At 40.2% G+C, this 22,650-nt stretch overlaps 1 protein-coding gene across 1 annotated transcript in view; it reads right to left on the reverse strand.

The window, feature by feature from the left end:
- CNTNAP2 (contactin associated protein 2) overlaps window positions 1-22,650 on the reverse strand; it is a 2,391,149-nt gene that overhangs the window by 252,857 nt on the left and 2,115,642 nt on the right. Inside the window, exon 18 of the mRNA XM_037835931.1 lies at window positions 8,625-8,861. Coding sequence (XP_037691859.1) covers window positions 8,625-8,861 — 237 coding nt within the window. The remainder of the gene's footprint in view (window positions 1-8,624; window positions 8,862-22,650) is intronic.

Raw genomic sequence — 22,650 nt, forward strand, 5'->3', positions numbered from 1 at the left:
ACAAACCCAAGTTACGGCAGGACGACCTTCCTTTCTTGTCAACGCAACTGATCTGTTTCCCACTCCTTCCGTACGCCCCACTGGTTGGAATCAAGCCCAATATTACATGTGCCCATCCTCACACTCTGGAAGATCTTACTGTAATTCTCCCAACCAATATTACTGTGCATACTGGGGATGTGAAACATTATCCACTCATTGGAAGCCTTCCGTCACTGATCATTACCTAACTCTAAAATGGGCCCCCTTGAACTGCAAACCACCTGAAGAACCCATTACCTGGGGTATCTATGGAGGCCATCACCACATTGCACCTACAGGTACCTGCTCACATTTAAATCTCAGTGTGCAACTTCCTAATGATCCCTCCTGGTTACTCGGTCGAACCTGGGGCTTTAGGATTTATTGGAAAGGAGTCGACCCAGGTTCCCTTATTCTTGTAAAAAAGGAGGCTGTACTAAAAAACCCCTCTGCCATTGGTCCCAATAAGGTCATTAACCGAAATTCACAGCCAACCACCCGCACCTCAGCTCCAATCGCCCGTACCTCAGCTCGAGCCAGCCACACCTCAGCCGCAAGCAACGCGACGCCAAAACCACCACCCAAACCTTCTCTGCCCCCCTCTCATTATTCCTCTCCCCTCCTCAGCCTTATCCAGGCAGCCTTCACCTCACTAAATGTCTCCTACCCCAATTTTACTTCCTCCTGTTGGCTCTGCCTCTCCACCACTTCCTCACTGTATGAGCCCATCGCCTCCAACTTCTCCTTTTCAGAAAGTGCAGGAGACAACCCCTCGGAGTGCAATTGGAATACCTCTACTGTCCCCCTAACTTTCCATTCAGTCTCCTATACAGGAAAGTGCATCCGCCCTCGTTCAAGTAACTCTCCCAATCTCACAGCCTGTGCCAGCTATTCGTCTCCCAGTAGCTCTGCCAAGTTTCTTATTCCCCACAACTCCTCCCAATGGCTCTGCTCCTCTACAGGACTTACCCCCTGTCTCAGCACAAATGTCATCAATGAATATAAAGAAACTTGCCTCCTAGTTGTCCTTCTCCCTAGGGTCTTATACCATAGTGAGGAAGACTTCTTCCTCCGCCTGGAAACAACTGCAGTTCCTGCCAAGCTGCAAAAGCGAGAACCCATCACCGCCCTCACGGTTGCCACCCTCCTAGGTCTTGCAGGCGCTGGTACCGGGATTGCTGCATTAGCCAGTCACAGTCTCGCCCTAACTCATCTCCGGGCTGCTGTCGACGAGGACATCCGTCACCTACAAGACGCTATTTCCCATCTTAAAAATTCTATTAATTCCCTCTCTGAGGTGGTGCTCCAAAACCGCCGAGGCCTCGATCTTCTGCTCCTCAAAGAGGGAGGCCTCTGTGCCGCCCTAGGGGAAGAGTGTTGTGTGTATGCCAATACCACAGGTCTTGCAGAGAACAGTCTAAAGAAGGTCCGGGAAGGACTCGAAAAACGTAAAAGAGATCGTGAGGCTGCCAGTTATTGGTCCAGTTTCTTCGCTCCCGTCCTCCCATATATCCTTCCCTTTCTTGGCCCCCTAATAATAATTATTCTAGCTCTTGCTTTAGGACCATGCATCATTCGCAGAATCGTCCAACTTGTGAGGAAGCAGACCGGTGCTATCTTTTACCAGCAACTCGCCACCTCTGATGACCACTGCTCCGGAGGACCAGCCAATCCTCCGCGACCCCGTCGCCATCGGTCGGCTCGACGGCCACGAGGCTTTTCTCGGTCGCAAAAGCATCGCACCGACGCCGCGCTCCGGCTTCTCTGAACTGTTGGACTTTGAACCTCCCTCCGCCTGTGACTCCTTCACCTAGCCCGCAGCAGCTAAGCCATCGACAATCGACAAACCGCCTTGTCACTGCTGAGCCCCCGACTCGCTGAGCTATCGTTGATTCCCTTTACTCCTCCCTCATATTGGACAGCAGGCTCTCGACTGATCGATCCCCCTCGGGGTGGGGCACTCTGGGGCGGGGTTCGCGGCAAAGTCCATGGCCATATCCCGGATTTAGCAGATAGTTCCAGCAGTCTCAAATTTTGTCTCAGGCGAGTCTCTTAGGCGGGGTCCTGGTTGTGGCCGCACGGGGCTCTGGCCATTGCACAGAGACGCCTAGTGACGCCTTTGACGCTGGATGCCACTCTCCTGTCCCAACTATCACTACCCAGTTACAAGGCAAAGTCCGGTAGGGAGAGTCACGTCGTTTCCAGCTCACGGGCTCTCCGGTCTCTATATGAGGTAAGCATTCTGGTCGGTGCCAGAGGTTCCGCCGTGAGATGGCAGGGGCCTAGTCCAGACTCCCCAAAGCACCAAAACATGTAGTGGGTCACTCAAGCCCACGGGAGTACACTCATCAATGGAGACACTGGGTGAAATACATAAAAAAGGGGGAGATGTGGAGAGCCGCTTCCCGGGTTGGGGCCTAGTGGACGGGCCGCGACCTGCTCTAGAGTTAGGGCCTGTTGGACACGCCGAGACCTGCTCTCGAGTTACCCCCGCCCATCGAGTGAGCCAAGATGGCGCCTGCATCCCGTTTCCGCATATGACGCTTAGGGCGGCGATTGCCTGCTAGCCTATTGTACACGCTTACGTAGTGCCTGCACATTGGTTGTAACTATCGTATATAAGAAAGTGCCCGCGCTAGCCTCGGAGAGACAGCCCACAGGGAGCCGTGCCTGACGGCCGCATAGAGGTTGTTCTCCCACGGGGTGTAAAGCCTCGCGTGGAATATGTAACAGAGAAAGTTTTCTTCCTGGCTCCAGTAAAAGGCTTGCATTTACTACCGCTGTGTGCCTCAAGTGTTGGTTTGTCTGTGTCTCTCCCTCTTTCCCTCTGTTCTCCTCGCCGGCCGGGGACAGGGCGTGTGGGACCGAGCGAGAGGGCGCCGGACAGACTGCTATGTGCCAAGTTCTCTATTGAGAAATTTGTTCACATTATTCTATTTGATCCTCATAGTGGCCTTATTACATAGGTATTATGTATTTCTAAGATGAAGCTCAGTGAAGTGAAATGATTTGCTCAAGATCAAACAGCCAGTACGTGAAGATGCTGGACTCAAACTTAGACAAATTCCATTGTCCATTTTCCATGGAGGGACTCAAATTGGCCCCAAATGGTTTCTTCTACCACATTCATAATACAAATCATAAAATGTTAGTCACTGCCATGATAGTCATGGGGAGAGTAGGAGACTGAGCTGGACCAGAATTGGGTGACATGTAATCATATGACTATTAAACGGGGGTAACCCTGCAATTACTGCATCCATCATTCCACCACTCTCAGTCACTCAGAAGACTTGACCTCGACCTTTATCTGAGTGACAGACAATGAATGCTTGAGAAGAAAACAGAACTCCCTAATCTCAGAAAACGGTTTGAGAGTATTTAAAGATAGGTAGTTTTCAACTGCAGTCTTGGTTTAGCAGATGAACATGAAAGTTCTTATAGGAAAAAAAAAGTGCAGACAAGTGAATTAGGGGATATTTTTGTGCCTCTTGACAGTAAGTTCTTGCTAAACTTGTCTCAATGTAGGGATCACAATGAAGAGCTGTTTTCAGCAGTCTGGATAACACCTAATTCACATCTATTGCTATCATGTACTCTAGAGTTTCCTGATTTTGTATCTATAAACCCTTGAAATGTTTTGAAACTGTCTGTGTAGTTAGTCTCACCTACACATTCAAGATTTCCAGGCATATTGGGTGTTCAATGTGTGTTTTTTAAATAAATGAGTTACTGAATGAATATGGCTTATACATAAATATGCCAAAAAAAGAGTCCCTGTTAGATCTTGTATCCTATCTTCTGTTCTTTTTTCTTATGATATTTTATGTATCCAATAATATTCTGTTTTTTTTACTCAATCTCCATAACTAAAAATTTTTAAGACCAGGGTTTCTGTCTTTATTTTTTTTTTTTTTTTTTTTTTTTTTTTGTATTAGTCTACATGAAAGACCATGCCCTGATAAAAAGCTATATCTCATATTGGTGAAGAACATGAACTTTGAGTCAAGGCCTGTGTATAAACCGCAGTTTTGCCATTTACTAGTATGTGTGTGAACCTTGAGTAGGTTATTACACCCATTTGTGCCTCAATTTTCTTCTCTGTAAAATGGGGATAATACTAATATTACCTAGCTCATAGCGCTGTTCTAAGCATTAAATGATAAAAGCACCATTAAAGAGATTAGCACAGTGCCTGGCATGTAAGTTCTAAATTAATGTCAGTTGTTTTCATTGTTAAGAACAGAAATTAAGAATGATTGCAGATATTTGTTAGCACTCTACCACAAAAATTAAACAAAGGAATTTCTGTAGCCACTATAGGTCTGTTATTTTCCCTCTTGTGTGAAATCACAGAAAAGACACAGAGGGAGTACGCTTTAACGTTGCTAATTTCTGGTTAGAAATAAAAATTATGTTGATAGTCATACAGTTCTTTAGTGTACTGGGTTTGGCTATCTAGGAAGGGAAAACCTAATTAGATAAAACTATATTTAGCATGGCCAAGCAACTCTGCATTCATCTCCTAATGGAGGGCATAATGCTGGGAATGATAGACCCACGGCTAAGTCTTCCATGTAGATTGGGGTGCTTCTGTGCTCCTAGAAACATCCACAGCTCCAGCCAATGGGTAGCCAAGGAATTCAATCATGGAACTGGACTTGTCTTAGCTGAGTTAAATGGCTACTGGTTCATGAACAAACTGAGAAGATGGGATACTGCACTGCTATCTGTAGACAGATGAGGTTAACTGGCTATATGGTCTAGTTATAGAGTTTCCGGGATGCCCTTATGCTCTCTCCAAAACCCCTCTGCCCTTTCCAACTGACACATGAAATTTTGCTCAGCTCAGTGCAAATAACCCTGGAGAGCTAACATCTTAACTGGTGATCAAATCTTTATAGCTCTATTTGTAAAAACACAAACAAACAAACAAAACAAAACAAAAACAAAACAAAACAAAAACAAAACAAAACAAAAAACAAAAATGAAAGCTCTGTGAGCCATTTTTGATAATTTAAAGGCTAGCAGCCAGGAGTTTCTAGTACATATACTTTTTGCTAGTGGGGGTGGTGACTATAAGTGCATGCAGAAAAAGGATCACCAGGAGGGACTTGCATGAATTCAGCCCTGTCCTCTTGAGTTCAGGGAAGAGGCAGCACATGATAATTTGATCTGCAAATTCAACCATATATTAGAGCAAAAGAAAGAGAGATAGGGAAAGTAGGGGAATGTGGAGAGGTAGAGGCAGAGACGGAGGTAGAGCTGAAGAGTGTGCTCCTTGTGGTGGTGGTAGTGGGGGGGGGTAGACAGACCCACACACATACAGAAAGAGAGGTGTTAAATAGTGTGAGCTAATGTCACAGAGGTGAGGCCTTCTGGCTATCTGGGTTCCCATGTCTGTCACAGTGTAAGCCTGTCACTTGGCTGAGTGCGAAACAAAGTATCTCAAGATTTTTACTTTTGTACAATCTGGCTCCAAGGAGGCAACTTCTTGCAGTGCCCATCTGAAGAGAGATCGCCTCAGAAGTTTGTGGAAAAATGGTCTCAGTTAAACACATCGAGATGATTTTCAAGAGTAATTTTAATAATATGCAATTTTCACCTCAGATGCAACTTCATTCCAGATAACATGATTAGAAGGTACAATCATTTCTAGTTAATAATAGATATTTTCTGACCAGAGACAGTTGACCCTTAAATGCCTGGAGAAAGAATTCTGCCTTTCCCAAGAAGTGGAAAAAGGATGAGGTTAGCGGTGATACATCATTGTGTATAGGTTAGAAAATATAGATAAGGAAAAAGGAAATTTAAAAAATTACTGGTTTTTCCACCCTGCCGTTAAAAAAAAAATAACCACAGTTAATATTTTGATGTGTAGTCTCACAGTTTGTTTTCCTCATCCATGTGTGTGCATATGTATTTTTGATTTTGTATAAACATTTAGTCATGCTGTGCATAGTATATTGTGACTGGCTTCATTCACTTAGCAATATGTTGTGAACGTTTTCCCACATCTATGAGGATTCAACCTATACTATCAAAGTAAAACCCAGGAAGGCTTTGCATGCAGCTCATTCTTTTGCCAATGATTGTAGCTGCTCTTACCAGAGGCTGAGCCATTTGGCTGCAGAACCACCACGAGGGGTGGTCACAGGAGCTGCTGTGTAGACATTAGGCTATGTGGGTAGTGAGGCTCAGAGCAGAGGAAGCACCAGGCTGGCTGCTGAGAGGGTTTGGAGGGAAGAGCCTTCTGGTTGATGGACAAGCCTGGCTTAGCGCACATAAAGCTTTTCCAGATAACCTCATGATTCCTCTAAATCAGTGCCACCATCATTTTCCCGAAGTCAACTGGATACTTGTCTTGACTCAGAAGGGTATGCTCGGCAAATGCTTTCCAAATAAATTTTGCAGTTTTAATTTTAATTGTTTTGGTTTAAGCCACTAATTGAATCAAATGTAAACTCACCCCACTGAACAGATATTAAGAGAGCATTTATATGTCTTTTCGGTAAACCCTTTGAAAAGTGTCAAAGGAAACACACAGGCTTGATTTGACTTCATCGCCAACATCATCTAAGCTGAAGGGGACATACCCCTGCTTTTCTGTTCATGAATATTGCCTATTAACCCCAAGAGGTTTTGTGTGAGTTACTGTGTTTAACTTAACGCTCTAAAAATAAGGGGATTGTGCTTTTTTTTTTTAAAAAAAATTGGTACTTATGTAGTGGAATCTCTCAGGCATTAGTGCTCACTTGATTGCATTCAGACATTACTTTGGCAGCGGAATGACTGTAGTTAAATTAGCATCAAGCACAATGAATGTTAATTGCAAGACTGTCATTTCTACAAGTACAAAATTAATGTGTTCTGCAAGCCTGTCCCATTGTATGCCACGGGAAAATCAAGGAACCGTGTTGTTCTGAGCAGAAAAATGCACTGTAATAGCACTGTTAATGTGCTATGGTATTATTCAGCAATGGTTTTCCTTTCCACCTTTCTTGTTGTCTCATGCTTATTCTTCAAACCTTGCCTGACCTAATTCGTATGCTCTTATTACAGCAATGCCAGACAGTAGCCTGGATGTACAGAGAATGTTATGGAACAATTTCTCCTGTATGTGGTATCTTGTGTGAATAATGCCAACATTAACAATCCTTCATGAATTCATGAGAGTATGAATAGACTGCTTATGTAAAGCTTCCTATTAAGAAATGTCCCAACCATTTACAGAAAACTTTACCCAAATGCTATATATTCATTTAGAAAGGGAAGAGTGATTTACATGCACTTCAATTGTAGCTTAGGAAAAGTGCCAACTCATCTTCTCTCCATTGCTCTTGTTTATATATGGGAAATCAGGCCACAGACCAGTCAAGTGAATTTCTTTGGGTCACACAGGATCACAGGACAAGAGCCCAAATGATAATATGCATATATACTGGCCTCTTGTATTTTGCTGATTGGCTTCACAGAATTTATTAGGGATTAAAGGAATCATTCTAGGTTGAAATAACACAGTGCTAACAGATGCTCTAAGGTGATTAATTAGATGTGGTATTTTAGTATTCCTGTAATTTAGCTTAGGCTGAGAACCACTCACAAGGGCATCCAGAGTAAAAGTAATAATAGTGTTAATGAAAAGAACTGGCCAAAGGAGTTTTCTTGTGAGTCTGCCTTGAACCCAGCCCCTTAGGAGCTGGGGAGGCATCAAGACCACTGGGCTGCACTGGATGATTCTGTGAAGCGATAGATTGAATGAGATCCAGTGTGCTGACATCCCCACTGACCTCCATGGTGGTCAGACCTGAGCCTCCTTTCAGAGGCCGCTTTGTCACTCATCATTAAGGTGTGACAGGGCTATTTGCTTTGTAATGCTCCAGTCAGTGCATAGTTTGTTGGAATTTGGGGGAAATCCTACGTAATACTCAAAAGCTTCTTTCATCTTGATAAACAACAATGATTATGGTGTGTGGTGGTTTGAAGCTGTATGTACCCCAGTAAAACACGTTCTTAAAGTTAATCCATTCCCATGGGTGTGACCCCATTGTATGTAGGACCTTTTGATGAAGTTACTTCAGTTAACGGGTGGCCCAACCAATCAGGATGGGTCTTAATCCTAGTATACTGGAGTCCCTTATAAGCAGAATGAAATTCAGACACACAGAGAGAGAAAGCCACATGAAACAAGAGGTTGGATATCAATGGAACCCAGAACGGAAGGGAGAGACCAGGAGACACTGCCATGTGCCTTGCCATGTGAACGTGGAGACAAAGATCGCTGGCAGCCAGCCCCAGAACACCACAGCCTTCAGGAAGAAAGTATTACCTTGATGATGCCTTGACTTGGACTTATTCTTTTACCTCTAAGCCATAAGCTAATACATTTCCATTTTTTAAGCCAACCCATTTCATGGCATTTGCTTGAACAACCTAGGAAACTAAAATGGCATGACTTAGGGAAACTCCAATCCAAGGTGAGAAGAAATCTGAACACCTTACCCTAAGAATAATACATACTTGCATATGGGTGAACTATTAAATAGATGATTTGGGCTTAAAAAGATGTATAAAAATGGCTCTGAAAAGTGGTTCTGCCTTACCTTTGTTGCAAAATGTCCCATCATATGCTGTATTGGAGCAATCACAGGAGTAACCGTGGTATTTCTCCACACATTTGCCTCCATTTTCACAGTTCGTCCCATAGCTGGTGCAGTGGCCTGAGCATCCGGATTTGAACCCAGACGTGACTTTTGCCCTCTCCTCCAGGTCAAGTGTCACCCCATTCATCCTCAGGGAGCGGATGCAGCCTAGAAAGCCCTGCTGGCCTCCCGCAGCACCTGGAGAAGGACGGAAGGCACAGAGTTCAGATGGAATAACCTGTTACAGCTCCTGTTCTCGTTGGTCAGGTCTTGAACAATCCTTGGTAGGAGATGAGAATGCTAAAGGCAACTAGTATTCTCACTTCTAAGTTGGTCCTGTGCAAGTCTGAAAGTTGAAGCATTTCTTCCCCTCAGGCTACAATGCCCAATTAAAACAGGCTGTCTTCTGAGAATAACAAATTTGCTACAGAAAGTAAAACATTTGGAGATATAAAAAAAAAAAATTATATAAGCTGTTTTGGAAGTTTAATCTGGTTTCCTATAGAAAAGAGGTTTATAGAAATCTCTAGATACTTTGCTGTTTAATCTCACAGCATTCAGTTCCATACCATTATCTATTGCAAGAGATATAAAAAGGCAGAGATGCATGAATACATTAGCATAGTTAACAAGTCAATTAGTTGGAAGGCATAAATCCATTTAAAATGTGATTGTACCCTCTTGGTTCTTGTCTCATGAAATGCTTTGCATTGAAGTTTGCATTAACAGTTCCCAGGGCTTCTTGTCTGAGGTAGTTGAAAGTTAGAATTGATAATTTTATATGTAAGTCAGCTATATCACATTTATTACTAGGTCAGGTAGATTTCATTACCTTTGTCTAAATGTCATTGGAAGACAGCACAAAGAACACGTTCATTGTGATTTTCTGAGTAAGTTACAGAGTTAAACCGAGGTTCATGAGCATGAAAATATTAAAATATTCCTAACAAATTTCATAGAAGGATTCAATGAAGCATTATATTACAAGTGGATTTAATTGTGTCTGTAATAACTTTAGCTATGCTTTTTTTTTTTTTTTTTTAAAGCAGCTGGTACAAAAGAGAAACTCAAAGTTATAACCAAGTCCATATCACAGAATAACAAGTTTGATGGAAATTAATCTGAAATGAATAGTAGTTAAAATTATTAAAAGAAACATCTAATCAGGATTTAGATAAAAAGATACCTTAATAAAAATAAAACTCAAGTTAGTCTTCTATTGAGGACTATATACTAGGTAGTTTACTGAGCAAGGCTGCGTGTTATTCACCTGATTCTCACAATAACCCTACAAGGTAGGTGTTATTATCATTATTCCATTTGTATACATGAAGAAACTGAGGCTTAGAGAAGTTAAGGAATTTACTCCAGGACTCAATGCTCCTAAGTGGCAGAGTTGTGTCAGATCTGTCTTATTCCCCAGTCTATGGTCTTAAACTCTGTTCTGTATTTACCATCTAAGACACAGAAATAAAGTTTGGATCAGAGACCAAATAGATGTACGAGTTTCTGAGATATAAGTTTGGATGTCTTTAAAAATGCGATGGACAGTAGGGTTGTCTGAGTTTGGGTGTGACTGGTCAGGTTGGGGCCTGATTCCAGTCACTTATTCTATTATCCTGAGAAAAAGTATACATTCTTATGGCTCAAAAGACTTATGGATCAAAACTTTAGTTGCAGATATGGGTTAGTATTTGCTTATGTCTCTGAATCCTCAGCAATGAAATGGAAAAGGATTTGCTCTATTATCTGTAAAAACCTAAACCTTACAGTCCTCTTATTAGGTAGAACATAGTTTCGAATAATGATTCTCTAGGGAGTATAGTATTTTTTTAAAAAATATTTGGGTAGATTAGTTGAAGGGAATCCAATGTCCCTTTTTTGAGGAAATGCCTTTTGATCAAAGCTGGGGGATGATAGATGGCAAAAGAAATTATGAAAAACAACCACTTTGAAGGATTTCCCATTTTGCAATCTGTTGTCAGCCCAGCTTCGCACCTCTGTGCTGAAGAGGATTTGGGGCTTTGCTAAAATCTGGAAGAATTCCAACCCCATTAGTCACTCTTTGTCTGTTAAAATTTCAATTTGGCTTCTACTACTTTAGTGACTATGGCTTTTTTGATAGCAACATGGGTTTTCCAAAGAGCCCTTTGTTAAATAAATGCCTATTCATTTAAATTTTCATTGCTACTCAATTAAGACAGTTATATTCTCTCAATATATGCTGAAATTTAAAAATCATTGTTTGTAGATATCTCCCTCTAGTTTTTCCTGATTACAAATATAATAATTTTTAATGCGAAAATCATAAAAATACTGAGAAGCAAAATAAAAAAGAGAGTCTGTAATGCTATTTAGATATAACTACTTTCACTTTTACCAAATACCGGTTTCTACTTTTATCTATGAATATACGTGTAAAGAAATAAAAACGTGTAAAAAATATGCGTGAAAAATAAAACAAAGGATGAGCTGGGATAATGATAAACATGTTGTTTTGAAACTTGATTTTTGTATTTAATATATCATGAAACATTTTCCAAGAAATAAATGTACAACTAGAATATCTTCTTTAATGTCTTCATAGTGTTCCATTCTGTGCATTATCATTTATTTTGCCATTTCATTACCATTGGACTGTTAAGCTTTTTCCAATTTTCACTTTATGTAAGACTGTAAAACTATCTTGTAAAAACCTTTGCACACTTGTTCAATTTTTTTCTTAGAATTAATTCTCAGATGTGCAATTGCTGGGTCCAAAGGCATTTACAATTTTAAGGTGCTTGAAATGTACTTCCCTCTAAGAAAAATTTACCAATTTATATTTCACCACCAGGCTATGAGATTACTACCTTCTCCACACCAGTGCTACCGCTGGGCAGTTCCCTTTGAATTTATGCCAAAAAAAAAAAAAAAGAAAAAAAGGAGAGTTTGTTTTTATTTGCATTGCTTCAAATCCCGTGAATTGAATTAATCTTTATATTTTCCCTCATTCCTATTTTTTAATGGTTTCTTCTTGTCCTTTGCTTTTTTTGAGGGAGGGTTAGGTAGGTATAATTCTTATTGACTTAAAACAATTTTAGGGATTTTAACTTTTTGTTATACATTTTGCAACTATTTCCTTCCGCTGTGTGTCTTTTAACTTGTATATAGTGTTTCTTTTTTTCTATACGAATGTTTTGGATATTTATGTAGTTACATCCTTCTATCTTTTTTATATGACTTCTGCTTTTGATATTAGGCTTCTAAAGACCTATCCTAATCCAAAATAATATAATTATTCAACTATATTTTCTTCTAGCACTTTTATGGTTTTACTTCTTTTACCATCTTAATCTTTAATCTATCTGGAGTGTATTTTAAGTTTGAAATAATTCATATTTAATGGATCCTCAGCAATGGCTGAGACTTTGAAGAAGAGACATTTTAAGACTCATTTAAGTAAATGTTAAAATGACAAAAAAATGGAGATTTAAAAAGAGCCAATTGGCAGAGAAAATAAATCAAGATTAGATCATATTTTTATTATATCATTAAGGCCAAAATTTAGATTTTGGATGTATATTTAGTTACCTGTGTCTACTGGCCTCATTCCATAAGGGATTTAAGGGAGCAGCTTTTTCTGTCCGACTTTGATTCTCTCTGGTCCTGTGCCTTTCCTGGGCTCTACACCCATCAGTCCCTCTTCCTGCCTTTGAGTTTGTGCATGTCTCCCAGTCGGGACTATCCTCTGTCTTTAGTCAGTCATGTGGCCTTCGTTGAATCACTTAATCTCTCTCAGCATCAGTTTTCTCATCCGTAAAATAGGAGGTTGGGCTAAATGGTTCTTTCCAGCTCTCAATTGCTCTGATCCATGATGTACAACTTCTCTCTTCTCCATTTTCTCTTAAATTTTCTTCTGTCTTCCTTTTCCATGTTGCTGTCTAATCTTTTTTCCTCTTCCTCTTCTTAACTAGCCACAACATATAACTGTAGTCTAAATCGTATTTGTTGAAATCATTAATTTTTGTACTCCCTCTTCTTAATTTAGAAAGCAATTAAATCGAATGTTATTTCTCTCTACATAAAGGACAACTAAATAAATTAAGTTTTTTTTTCTTACTTGGGTGGCCCCTGATTTATTTTAATGAGTCAGTGAGCTGGAAAGTATTTTTACTGATCTAGTCGATATGAAGAAAAATCTTTTCTCCTGAAAATGGTCATTATATATTATGCAAAAGATGTTAATGCACTAGAACCAGTGATAGTTATTTGAGATTCAACTTACATGCTCTATAGAAATCTTTCTTGGTAACAAATGTCATAAGTTTAAATTGTAGGTCTTCAGGCAAAAATGCCACCTAACCTTCGTTAATTAGAAAAGCAACACATTGGCACTGGAGACAGCCCCCTGCTAAGCAAAGGCTTCCTGCACATTAGTCAGACCTGTGTTAATTATCCAAGGTGAGATGTGGGTCTAATTTGTAAATCATTTTTCATGTGAATGCTATTCAAGTATTACCATTAAAGATTAATTATGAAAACGCTGTAACCATCCCTAATGAATAATACAACCATCAAAATGCACAGAGAATTGGGGCAAAATAATCAGGGATTAAATTAAACAAAAAGGGAGAAAATAATGATTGAGAGAAATTGTGTAAAATGCAGTGTCCCAAACTCAAATCTTAGTTCTCTAGGGAACTGAACTGGATTCCAGGGCACCTTTGTCCAGAGAGATTGGCCTGTCACTTGCCATAGAAAGTAACCACATCAAAAGTCACATTCATGAAATCTAATTTATCCATTCAATAAATATTTCATGACTACCATGAGCCAGGCTCTGTTCTAGATGCTTGGAATGTACTATGAAAGAAAGCACACAAAAGTTCTGTCCTTGTAGGGCTTATACTCTTTTAGGGAGAGAGAGAAATTTAACAATAAATTCAACAAGGCAAGTATATAATGTATTAGAAGTATGATGGTTCGAAGCTGTATGCTCCCCAGAAAAACATGTTCTTAAATCTAATTCTTGTGGTTGTGAACTCGTTGTAAGTAGGACCTTTTGATGACCCTACTTCATTTAAGAAGGTGTGGACCAGCTCAATCAGATGGGCCTTATTCCTATTACTGGAGTCCTTTATAAGCCGAATGAAACTCGGACAGAGAGAGCCACAGAGGGAGCAGGCACAAACTGAAACTAATGGAAACTGAAACAGAAAAAGAGGCCAGGAGAGGCTGACACGTGCATTGCCATGTGACAAGTGAGGAACCAAGAATCGCCAGCAGCCAACCCCAGAACATGACAGTCTTTGGGGAGAAAGAATTGCCTTGATGATCCCTTGACTTGGACTTTGTTTTTGACTCAAAACAGTAAGCTAATAACTTCCCATTGTTCAAACGACCTATTTTATGGCATTTACTTGAGAAGCCTAGGAAGCTAAAAAAAAAAAAGGTGATGACTGTGGGTGAAAAAGTGAAGCAGAGTAAGTGGGATCGGGAGTGGAGTGGCATAAGGGAGGTTACAATTTTAATAGGAAAGTTAGGACAGGGCCCATCGAGAAACAGTATCCACCAGCATATCCCTGCGTAGAACGCTCTAGGATAAAGAGTTAAGTGGGTGCTGCCCTGCAGGTGAGGAAGGCAGGTGGGAAGGGGGAGGGAGGGAGAAATGTGGAGCCACCATAGGGGACTGGGAAGACCGGAGTCACTGGTAAATTCACATGTTTAAGGCTCTGGAAAGGTATTTCTGGTTCTAAATAGATAGTCCAGAAATACTTCTTGCCTGCAGGTTAATTCCAAAACAATCACAAATAACCACACTATGAGGCAAGGCACAATTTGACATATGGGAGGCAGCAAAAAGTGTAGAAAGCGTGGACTGAAGTTACAAAGATCTGGTTTTAAAATGCATATTGGCTTTGCTGCTCACTGCCTGTGACATCTTCTCAGGTCCTCCTTGGGTCTCAGTCTCCCTATGTAAAAAAGCAACTTAACAATATACACTTGCAGGGGCATTTTAATAGTAGGAAGTAACACACCTCTTTGCACTAATGCTTAATTAATAGTACCTGCTATTATTATTATTAATACTATTATTAAGTATAAACAAAATTCTACAGGAGCACAGAGTTGCAATAAACCAAATATGGCTAAGATGATGAGCACACATAATCCTGATACAAAAGATATTGCCAGTCAAGGGTTATGTTGATGTTTCAAGTCGGGCTGATCCAGCCCTGCTTGAGAGAATAACCTTGGAGTTCCTCTTCTAATTGCACTGTTTTCTTGGAAACTAAAAAGTTTAGATAAATGTCTCTTTCTTGTCTGCTGTGTGGGTCTGTATCTGAATTGAGGGAGCTATGAGCTGACCTGGAGGTCTTGAACCTGTGACTGAAATTTTGTTAAAAAGCTGGCATAAAGGATTGATGGAAAACAGAGCTGTGGCTTTTCTGTGCCAAGGTGACTCATCCACACCTTGGCTCATCTCCATGGTGGCCATACCTGTTCTGTGGAGTTGAGGGGGCAAAAGGAGTTATGCTTGGAGAGATGTTGGGCCTCTCAAAGAGATGAAGATGCGGTACCTGCTGTGTCTCCTTTTCTCTGTTTCCATCATCTCTTAAGTCTCGACTCTCAATGTGAAACCATAAAATAAAAGGCCAGTTATTTGGTTAAGCTGAGAAATTCAGAGTGACTAAGACTCTTCAGTGGTGAAGGAGTTAAATTGATTCACATTGTTGAGTGCTGAGTTGCCTGATTGACAAGTGTTGATCAGTGATGCCTTGCTCAGCTAGATATTGGAGTACATATGTGCAAAATGCTGGGGTTTGGAGAATTGCTTTTTCAGATAATGCTTATGAGTGCTCATTCATAAAATTCAATAGGATGGATTTTTTTAAAGTTCATTATCACTGCCTGGGTTTTCTTATTTCCTCAGGGAAAGAACAGGCAGAATATGTGACTCCAAACTATTAAACTGAAGAAAACTTCTAAACAGAGATTGAGGGAATGCAAGAGTTTCTGATAGCAGAAAGCACTGATGTGTGTCTAGATGTGAATTGTTCTGTGATGGTGAGAGAGCTAAGAGATCTGGAATCATTCTGTAGGCATGATGGCAGGGCAAAGATGACAAAATGTTAGTTATTTTAAAAGCTAATACTAATTGGATACTAGTTGTACTAGATTTTCACGTTTTAACTTTCAGAGGTAGATACTATTATCCCCTCATGTCAAAGGGATTCTCAGTCTCCCAACATTAATAACCCTTGCATTATTGTGAACTTAAAGAGCATTAAAGAAAAATAAGAGATTTGTAAAAGCTTTCAGAGAGATAAAACAAGAATAAGAATGAAATTTACATTAAACTTCTCAGTAGCAACACTGGCTATAAAAAGACAATAAAGTAGTATCACCAGAATGTTGATAGAAAGTAGCTTTGAACCTTAAATTTCATATCTATTTCAGTGTTAATTTAAATATGAAAACCAATAAAGATATTTGTAGGCATGCAAAGACGAGCAGGATTCACCTACAAAGTCTCTCAGAAAAATGACTCTCGAGCAAAAAGGGAAATGAATCCAAAAGGAGGTAGTAAGATATGAGAAATAAGTTTGAGTAAAAATACTTAGTATATATTAATGTTTCCTAAAAAGCAATTAAACATGAGTATATTCATAATGGTCTGCATTTAAAACCACAGGTGGCATCAGCATGACAGGTAATGAGGTAGGGTGGGGATCAGATAGTAAGGCTGTGTTTGGGCTCTTGCCTTATTCAGAAAGACATAGATATTGATACGTTTTAGTGGATGTCAGGGAAAAAGGCATAAATATGAGTCTAAATATGAGTCTCAATAAGTTAGGGGTAGCTGCCAGAGGAATGAAAGTAGAATATACAGCTTTCAAACCAGTAGAATAAATTAAATTCAATCAATGGATGGTAGATTGGGGGTGGGACAAACAAACAAAACCTGGTAAATCAAGAACACAGGGTAAGATGGCAGAAATATACCCTAATAAAACAGTAGTTACAAGAAATGGATAAAAAGATCGAGATTGTCAAATTGGATTTTTAAAATATTCTGCAGTATGATTCTAAACATGACATATTTTAGCAAAAGGATACAAATACCTGTACAAAAACACCAGTTAAATATTAAACAAAAAAGGTAAATGTGGTAGTTTTAATAGCAGAAATAAAGCTGTGAGATGACAAAAAGTCAAGAAGATCATGAACACACCTAACTAGCAAAATAGTCTTGAAATACATGAAGCAACTGATGATAGAACTGCTGATAGAAATAGATAATTCAACCAACAGAGTCTGAGATTTACACTCGGAAATTGGTAGTCAAGAGGTATTTAGTGAAATTAGGCAATACACTCTCTAACTCAGTAATTCTGGAGACACACACACGTACTGATTCACACATACACACCCAGAAGCCCTCACACAGATACATAACAGGGGAACATATATTCATTATAGGGTATATTCATCATAGGGTGAATTTGTAGTAGCAAAGAGTTGGGGGAAACCTAGGTATTATTCATCCCTAGGGCACTAAATAAAGCGGGGTGTGTGTGTATGTGTGTAAATAAATAAAATGAAACAGTATGCAAATGGTATTCATAGAGCTACACAAATAGATCATAAAAACATAAGGCTGAGTGAAAGGAATAAGAAACAGAATGAGATATGTAGTACAATACCATTTATATGACACATATAATAAAATATAAATTAAGAACATATATATATATTTAAACAAATATGTAGTGGGTGGATCAGAAGAACGTACATAAATACATTCAACTGAATACCAGCGACAGGGAGAAAATGGAATTGGTAATGGTGAGAATAAAAGGAAAAATAATAAGGTGAAATTGAATGAAAGAGGAACACTGCCAGGATGGTGAGGACTGGGCCATAAATTGAAGAGTGAAATCCACGTAATCCTAAGTGCCGGAGGACTTTGAAAAGGGGGCTGATGAAAGAAGAAAGAACAGAATGAAACATTTGGTGGAAAACAGCCCTGTTTGTTTGAATTCAGAACTAATAAAAGTGGGCATCTTTTCTCTAACCTTCTTAGTGCATCACTGGAGGGGCTCTGGGGCTGTGAATACCTTCTTCAATATTTATGTGACTGATATAATGCTTTTTCCTACAATCTTTTTCTGTGTGACAGTTGCCATTTATTATCATGAAGTTTAGTTGGGTCCTTACTGAAAGAATAAAAAATCTATATGAGAAATTATTTGATAAATCTGTTGAAAAAGAATTTCCAAACTGTTTGCAAATTGGTGCCTTTATATTAAAGTGTCTTCTTTCAATTAGACCATTCAAATTGTAATGAGAAAATTGGTTCTTTTGTGGCACAGTAGCTATTTTACACAGAAGGTGAAAAATAGAAATGACTCCTTCCTTAAGGTTTACAATATCTCTCTGAAAGTTTCCACATATATAACTTCTGGCTTAGAAAAGTAACTTGGTGTCAATGAAAATAGTTAGTTAGACCGCCTTTCAGTTGACGGCTTAAAAGAAAACAGACTGTCAATTTCATTACGTTGGGGGCATATGAAGAAGACAGTAAAAATTGTGGCTATCATGACTCAATATGTCAAAACTGTAACTAAAATAGAGAGCTGGAATTGCAAAAGTTAATTAGTTTTGATTGCTAAAGAGCAAAGGGCAGGAAAAAACTATGGCAACTCTTACAGGGGAAAGGCCATCTTTTGCCCCTGGCAGGTGTCGTTCTATTGAGAAGAGAGCAGCTGACTGAGATGTGGCAGCTTGGCTGAGCTTGTTGAAGGGTGATCGGGTTAAGAAAGTAATAAAAGTGCTGGTAAACCTTGTGAATAGCTGTGAAGGAGCAGGTAGTGCAGTGGGGGTGCTGTCCAAGGAGCAGTGGAGAGTAGAGTTTATGCCCCAGACAGGAATAAGCAAGCTGAGGTTTAAACAACTTGTCCTCTGAAAAGCCAGTTAGAAAGAAGGTTCAAAACCTTCTGTATTTTATTTTCATTTTTGCTCTGTATATTCTCTCTCTCTCTCTCTCTCTCTCATACACACACACACACACACACACACACACTAGATTTCAGCTACTGAATAAATTAATTTTATAACTTAGTGATTTCTAATCAAGACTTTACTTGCTCTCCCTATCTGGGGGAGACCAGGGCACAAGTTACAAGGGTTGGGATGGAAACCCTTTGCAAAAGGACTCTGAGCTACTGCCAAACAGGCAGGAACTTGATTTGAAATCAGGGAGGCTGAAAACTGTAATCAGGGTCTAGATTCATCTGCAGTGCTGTCTGTCATAATATTCTGACTTTCCTTGTGACTATTTCTTTTTGGCTTCGGTCATGCTTGATTTCAGTCTGTGGTACCGAGTGAAAAAGATATTTTCAAGGATGGACAAATATCAAATTTTGAGAAAAGAATTTAGGTGAAAGTTTGTAAGGAAAAATATCTTCTTGCTTTGGAAATGGGGTGATCAACTTTTGAATATGAATGTTAACTCTGAAAAGTAACAAAAAAGTATACAAATATCAACTCAGAGAGCTAACAAAAAAGAATACACAATTCACTTAATGCATTAATTCAGTTGTTCACCCAGCATATATCATTGGGCAACCTCTGCAGCATTGTACTAGGTCTCTGCTGTCATGTTGCTCACCTTCTAGGGGGAGGTAAAAAAAAAATAAAGAAAATCACAAGTTCTAAGGAGAATTTAAAATGATAAATGACTAGCTACTTTGGATGGAGTGGTTAGGGAAGGCCTCTCTGAGGAAGTAATAGAATGATGAGGAAGCAGGCTTGTCAATAGCTGGGGGAGGTATTTCAGGAGAGAGACTAGCCAGTGCAAATGCTCTAAAGCAGGAACCAGCTTAGTATGTTCAAGGAATGGAAAGAAGGCCAGTGTGGAGTGGAATGAGCTAGAGAGAGGGGGCAGGGTGGTATGTGAGTAGGCCCAGGAGATAGGATGGGGCCAGGTAGGACTTCGAATTCTGGAGCAAGACTTTGGAAATCAACGAAGGATGCACCTGATCATCAGACATGACTTGATTGACATTTTCAAAGGATCTCTCTGGTTCCCACATAGATAATCATCTGTGGAGGCCAGTTAAGACACTAGTTGCAATAGTCCAAGCAAGAATCAACTGTGGCTTTGATTAGGGTGAGACCTGTGCAAATAGAGAGCAATGGATGCATTTGGGGCACATTTTAGAGGTAGAATCACATGACTCACTATTGGATGAGGAATGATGAAGGAAAGAGAGGAAAGAGAAGAATTGGGAAAACCTCAAATTTTAGGTTGATAAAGTGAGTAGATGGTGGTGCCATTTACTGAGATGGGGAAGGTTGGTGGAGAAATAGATCTGGGAGCAGATGTCAAGAGTCCTTTTTTCCCAGGTTTGCTCTGAGATGGCCATTATACATCCAACATGAGATGCCAAGAAGAAAGGTGGATAAATGGATCTGGGGCTCCTGAAAGAGGCCTGAACTTTTAGATTTATATATAGTATTTAAAACCATTGGGCTGGATGCAATCACCAGGGAAAATGTATGGATCAAGTAGCGAGGAAGGCTCTGTGGCATTTCAGCATTAGTAGTCAAGTTAGAGGAAGAGAATGCACAGGAACGACTAAAGTAGTGAGGTAGGGAATCCTAGGGAAGAAAGTATTTCCAGGAAGGCATGCAGGATGCTGCTGAGAGATCAGATACAGTAGACCAGAAGAATGTGTTCTAGACATAGCTATAGAGAGATCAGTATTGACTTTGACAATCTTAAAAGGTTTATCATAAAAGCTAAAGAAATGAAACAGCTTATTTCCTTATCACTAGAGACTAAAATAGCTTCATTCCCTGCCACGAGTGTTTCTGTATGAAGTCCTCTCTGACTTTGTTAATCCAAACCCTTTGTGTCTACGTCTGACTGTGCTCCCCTGCCTGCCTTGATTTTTGCCATTGGGACTTTGTGATCCAGAGAATACCTGCCAGTGTTAACTCATGCCCTTCCTGACCTCAACTACTCATTAACTATAGTCCCTCACTAAAGACTCTAATAAGAGCAATGTTTCTGAATGGAGTACTGCTGCCATTTGGGGTGTGCAATTCTTTGTAGGGATGGGCTCTCTTGCACATTGCAGGAAGTTCTGCCTCTTGGCCTGCAGCCCATAGCTGAAGGTAGCCCTCCACTGCCACCCCACTTTTTCAAATGCCCCTTGGGGCAATCCGGGGACCTGCTATAGATGAATGTTAGGAGCTGAGTCTCTGGAATCAGAATGTCTGGGATCAAATCACAGCTCTTGTTCTTACTGGCTGCTTGACTCTGGGTGAGTTAACTAGCTATTAGTTAGCTTCAGTTTCTTCTAAAACAGGGATTATAATAGTATCTACTTCATAGGGTTGTTGTCTGGATTAAAGGAAGTAAAGAATGTGAACCACTTGGCCTTGAGGTGATACCCCATACAGCTTAGCCAGCATTTATGTTGTTGCTATGGAGTCAGGTTTGCAGGAAATGAGAACAAGCTCTATTTTCTATATTTGGATTCCTGTAATTTGGATTGTACATATTTTTTATCCTAAACTTTTTAGATATTAGAAATAAGCTTATTATTCATACCCAGATTTGGGTGCACTTCATGACTGGAATTGTTTTTCTCCTTTGTATACAAATTACCCATCCATGATTTTGGAATACAGAGGGAATGAGGAACAGCTGACCAAACAAGGTCTATTATCGAGTTTGGGGAAACTGGGCTCTTTTATGTGAATTCTAGGTAAGCATAGTTCAGGGAATGGTCATAGCACTCATTCATTTAAAAGTCCATTTAATAAGCCTCAACTCTTCCATAAATTCAGGTTGCCACCAAGGAGAGAAAGGTCTTTTCAAAGACAATTTGTCAGAGGAAGAGGAGGCCACCGACTCCCCAGCTCCCCTTTTGTCTCTGAGTCCTTCTGAAGATAGTGATTTTTCCCTTGGAGGCTCCAGTTAGGCTTCCCAGGCAACATAAAAGATCCTGAAGGAATGAGAATGAAATTTCAGCTCTCTGTGGGCTTTACTAATACAAAAGGAATGGCTTTCTTTAACCCTCAAAGACACTTCAGAAGAGGACAGAGCCTGGGCATTTGCCATTAGTTAAGGTGACCTAATCTTCTCTCTAAAGAGCCACTTAGGAAAGTGACTTTTTTCAGATGCTTTCTGAAGCAGCCTCCAGCTCTCCTGAACTTTGACCTCTCATTCAACGACTGCTGAGGATGGCTACCTGCTCTGGCTTGTGTCTAGCTGCTGTAATACCAGTTGCCTGCCCTGAATAGCCTACACGACTCTCTTCTATAGCTTACACTTGCCAACTCCCTGACCATGCCCTGGGCTTCCAGCCAGGCTCCCAGGCTGGGGGCCCAGCAGACACCCTGCTCCCTCATAGTCCTACCACTGCTGCTTCAGCAGCCAGGACTCGGAGCTCCCTGCGAGGTCTCTGTGCCAAAGAGTGCTTTGGCTCAATGTAGACCGGCGTCAGTCATGCTTAGATAATGACCACGAGCATGATGGCTGTTCTCCATCCCCTCAGGAAAATCTGGCTCATGAAGGCCATGGAGGACTTAGTTCTGAACACCTGGGCTGGCTGCGGCTACAAATCGCCAAGTGGTTTAAGAGCCTCTGCTGGGCCATCCAGGGAGCTCGTCATATGCTATTCGCTCATTTTGGATCCAAAATATGAAAAAGTTTCCTGCACTTTTCAGACATATACAAAGAATTTTTTCCCCCATTCCTGTATTGCTTTTCATTTTAAAATTTGTGTTACTTTTCTACTACTAGAAAAGTATGATTCTACCAAACCAGAATCATAGCTGGATTCCCATTTCTCCCAAAAGAGCCCTATTAGCCCTCTTTTGCTGATAGCTCCTAATTATATTTTAGATGTAGAGTGAGGAGAACTGTGTCTTCTCTATGTTTTTTTTTTTTTTCAGTTTTTGAAAAAAGATATTGGAGCCTGGCTTT

The sequence above is a fragment of the Choloepus didactylus genome, chromosome 5 (genome assembly GCF_015220235.1).
Source record: "Choloepus didactylus isolate mChoDid1 chromosome 5, mChoDid1.pri, whole genome shotgun sequence".
NCBI classification, from domain to species: Eukaryota; Metazoa; Chordata; class Mammalia; order Pilosa; family Megalonychidae; genus Choloepus; species Choloepus didactylus.